This window comes from Neopelma chrysocephalum, unplaced genomic scaffold, assembly GCF_003984885.1.
Source record: "Neopelma chrysocephalum unplaced genomic scaffold, ASM398488v2 Primary Assembly neopelma1_185601, whole genome shotgun sequence".
NCBI classification, from domain to species: domain Eukaryota; kingdom Metazoa; phylum Chordata; class Aves; order Passeriformes; family Pipridae; genus Neopelma; species Neopelma chrysocephalum.
Window position 1 is genome coordinate 1 of NW_020938741.1, and position 3,480 is coordinate 3,480.

The window sequence follows — 3,480 nt, forward strand, 5'->3', positions numbered from 1 at the left end:
ATCCAGGCCCTAAACCCGACAAAATCCAGGCCCTAAACCCGACAAAACTGAGACCCAAAGCCAACAAAATCCAGATGCAAAATGCCCAAAATCTTGGGCCTAACGTGCCAAAATCCAGACTCTAAATCCACCAAAATCCAGGCCCCAAAACATCCAAAATCCAGATCTAAAATCCCCAAAATCCAGGCCCCAAACCCACCCAAAACCCAGGCCCCAAAACATCCAAAATCCAGATCTAAAATCCCCAAAATCCAGGCCCCAAACCCACCCAAAACCCAAATCCCCAAACCCAGACCCCAAATCCCCAAACCCAGACCCAAAACAGAACTATGGGCAGTTGCGATGGAAGCAGGTGAGTTTCAGCACCCAATCTGCCCCCCGATCCCAGCAGGAGGAAGGAATTCCCAGTGCCCCCCTACCTTGCTGACGTTGAGGGAAGCTAAGGGGGGAGGCGTTTCCGTGTGGTCATTGATTATTTCCACTTCTGACACATACTGTAAGTTTACGAGCAGGATGTCTGCGTGGTTGGGCTTCCCACTGGAAGAAGGGCATTCTGGAAGGGGGAAAATTAAGGAAAACGAATCCAGAGGGAGGTATTTATGGGCTTGACACAGCCCAGGAGCAAACTGGGAGAAGGTCTGGTTGCCAGTGAGTTCCTCCACTCCCGTGTCCCTGCCCAGCCAAGCTTGGCGTCATCCATGATCCCAGGAAAGCCACACGTCTCTTTTTGGGGTTATTTAACGCTGATCCCAGTTTTCCTGACTCCAGATTGAGTTTTCCAGCCCCACCCAGCACAGCCCAGTCACTGGTTTGAACCAGTACCACCAAATCTGCACTTTTTACACCAGAGTATTTCCTCTGGCAAGAAGTGGCTCAGCCAGAGGAGCATTCCCTCACCTAGATGGAAAAGAATTCCCAGGAAAGGCCTCCTTGCCCTCACGCACGAGGTTGGTATCACTGTTGCAAATACCCCCACCCCCTTCCAGAACTGACAATTCATGGACTGCATGGATTTCTGCACTATCTGTTCCCATGAGGATGGACAGAGCAGGGAGCATAGCATGGAGACCCTCTTCCATGCCAACACCATCTCCTCATGGAAGAGATCCTTGTGGAAGTCCCAGTTCCTCTCTCCCAGCCCTCCGTGAGCCCAAGGTGGAGCCCTCCCTAAAAAATGCCATTCAATAATGAGGAGAAAGTAAGGGATGCCAGGGAATTCCTGCACAGAATTCTGGTCTCTCCCTTCAGGAGGATGAGCTGGAGCATCCCAGCTTTGGCATGAGGAAAACCAGGCTCAGGGAAAAGCCAGAAGAGGAGCACTCAGTCCCCTCTGGAGCAGATCAGCAGCACTGAGACACCTGTTGGAAATCCTCTTGGATTTTCCTGCTGCCCCCAGTGGCATCTGGGAGCTCCTCCAACTTCAACCACATCCCAGGCACCCAGGGAGGCTTTTCCCATCGTGTTTCCCACAGCTCCTGCCACAAACCCCTCTCCCTGCCCCTCATTCCCTCTGAAACCCACCCTTGGGCTCCCAGAACTCCAACCTCAGACCCAGGGCTGAGAACCCCCTTTTCCCCCTCTCCACGGTCCCTCCACGGTTTTCCAACAGCCCTTGGCTTTTCCCATTCCTTGCAGATTCCAAACAAAAGCATATCCAAATACATGTATATTGGGGGGCCCACAGCACCCCCAACCCCCCCCATCTCCTTCACTTCCCAAGGTCTTCTCCCAGCACACTGGAGAGTCCACTTGTGTCCCCAAATCTCTCCTACACCCCCCTGCACCCCCCAACCCTCAGACCTCATTCTGACTCCCCTTAAATCCCCCACAGGGGTCTCTTGACCCCCTTCCTATGGGATCCCACCCCTCCAGGCCTCCCCCATCTTCCCTGGACCCCCCCAGGCCCTGCCCACCACACAGGACCCCTCTGTGCCCTCTCTGCACCCCAAAATAGGTCCCCGACCCCTTCCAGGAACCCCCCAGGGCTCCAAAATCTGCCCCCCCTCAAGACCTCCCTCCTCCTCCCTGAACCCCACAGGGTGCCCCTGTCCCTCCCAAAACCCCTCCAGCCCTGTGGGAAACCCCTGATCCCAGGTCCTTATGGAGCTACACCCCCACCAAATCCCCTACAGGGATCCCCCAGAACCCTCCTACATGGCACCCACCCCCTCAAAACCCCATTGAGGCCTCCCCAATAACCCCATTCTGGAGCTCCTGAGTCCCCCAAAACCTCCCTATAAGGCACTCCCACCTTCCCCCCCAGTAACTCCACTAAAGGGCTCCTCAGTCCCTCCAAAACTACCCTACAGGGTGCCCCATTCCCCCAAAAAACCTCTATAGACACCCCACTTTACCCCCAAAACCCCCCCAAAAGGGTCCCCCCCCCCCCCCCCTCCCCCCCCACTAAGGGGCTCCCCAAAAACCCCCCCCCCCCCCCCCCCAAACCTCCCTATAGGGCATCCTCTTGCCCCCCCACTTACCCCAATAGAGGGCATCTCACTTCACCCCAAAAAACCCTATAGGACACCCCACTCCCAATACAGGGTTCCTCACTTCCCCCAACCACCCCAATACAAGGTTCTTCACTCCTCCCCAAAACCTCTCTATAGGGCACCTTCTTGCCCCCTCCTTCACCCCAATACCGGGCTCCCCATTTGCCCCCAAAAAACCTTATGGGGCACCCCCTTGCCCCCTCTTAACCCCAATATAGGGCTCCTCACACCGCTCCATTCACCCTAGTACAGGGTTCCTCACTTGCCCTCAAAAAACTCTCCCTATATGGTGCCTCCCCCAATAACCTCACAGCGGCTCTTCACTCTACCCCAAAACCTCCCAACCCCATTCATCCCAATACAGAACACCCCACTGCCCCTCAAAAAACTCTATAGGGCACACCACCCCCCATTCATCCCAATGCAGGGCTCCCCAATTCCCCTACCCAAAAAAAACCCTATAAAAAACCCACACTCACTCCATTCACCCCAATACAGGACACCCCACTCCCCCTCAAAAACGTCTCTATAGGGCACCCCCTTTCCCTTCCTTCCCCCCAATACAGGGCTTCTCATTCCCCCCACTCACCCCAATCCAAAGCTCTTCACTCCCCCCCAAAACCTCTCTATAGGGCATCCCCTTTCCCTTCCTTCACCCCATCACAGATCACCCCACTCCCTCCCCAAAAAACCCTGTAAGACACCCCGTTCCCCCATTCACCCCAAAACCGGGCTCCTCACTCCCCTCCAACCACCCCAATACATGGCTCTTCACTCCCCCCAAAAACCTCTCTATAGGGCACCCTCTTTCCCTCCCTTCACCCCAAAACAGGGCTCCTTACAGCCCCCCATTCACCTCAATACAAGGCTCCTCACTTCCCCCAAAAAACCCTATAGGACATCCCCCACTCACCCCAAAACAGGGCTCCTCACACCCCCCCATTCGCCCCAATAAGAGGCTTCCCACTCCCCCCCCAAACCCCCCTGT

The 3,480-nt window shown here is 55.5% G+C and overlaps 1 protein-coding gene across 1 annotated transcript in view; it reads right to left on the reverse strand.

Moving 5' to 3' along the window:
- Positions 1 to 272: 272 nt before the first annotated feature.
- Positions 273 to 3,480, reverse strand: part of LOC113962874 (protein LSM12 homolog) — a 3,616-nt gene continuing 408 nt past the window's right edge. The window contains exon 2 of the mRNA XM_027673656.1: positions 273 to 553. Within this exon, the coding sequence (XP_027529457.1) occupies positions 360 to 553 (194 nt within the window). The 3' untranslated portion in view covers positions 273 to 359. The remainder of the gene's footprint in view (positions 554 to 3,480) is intronic.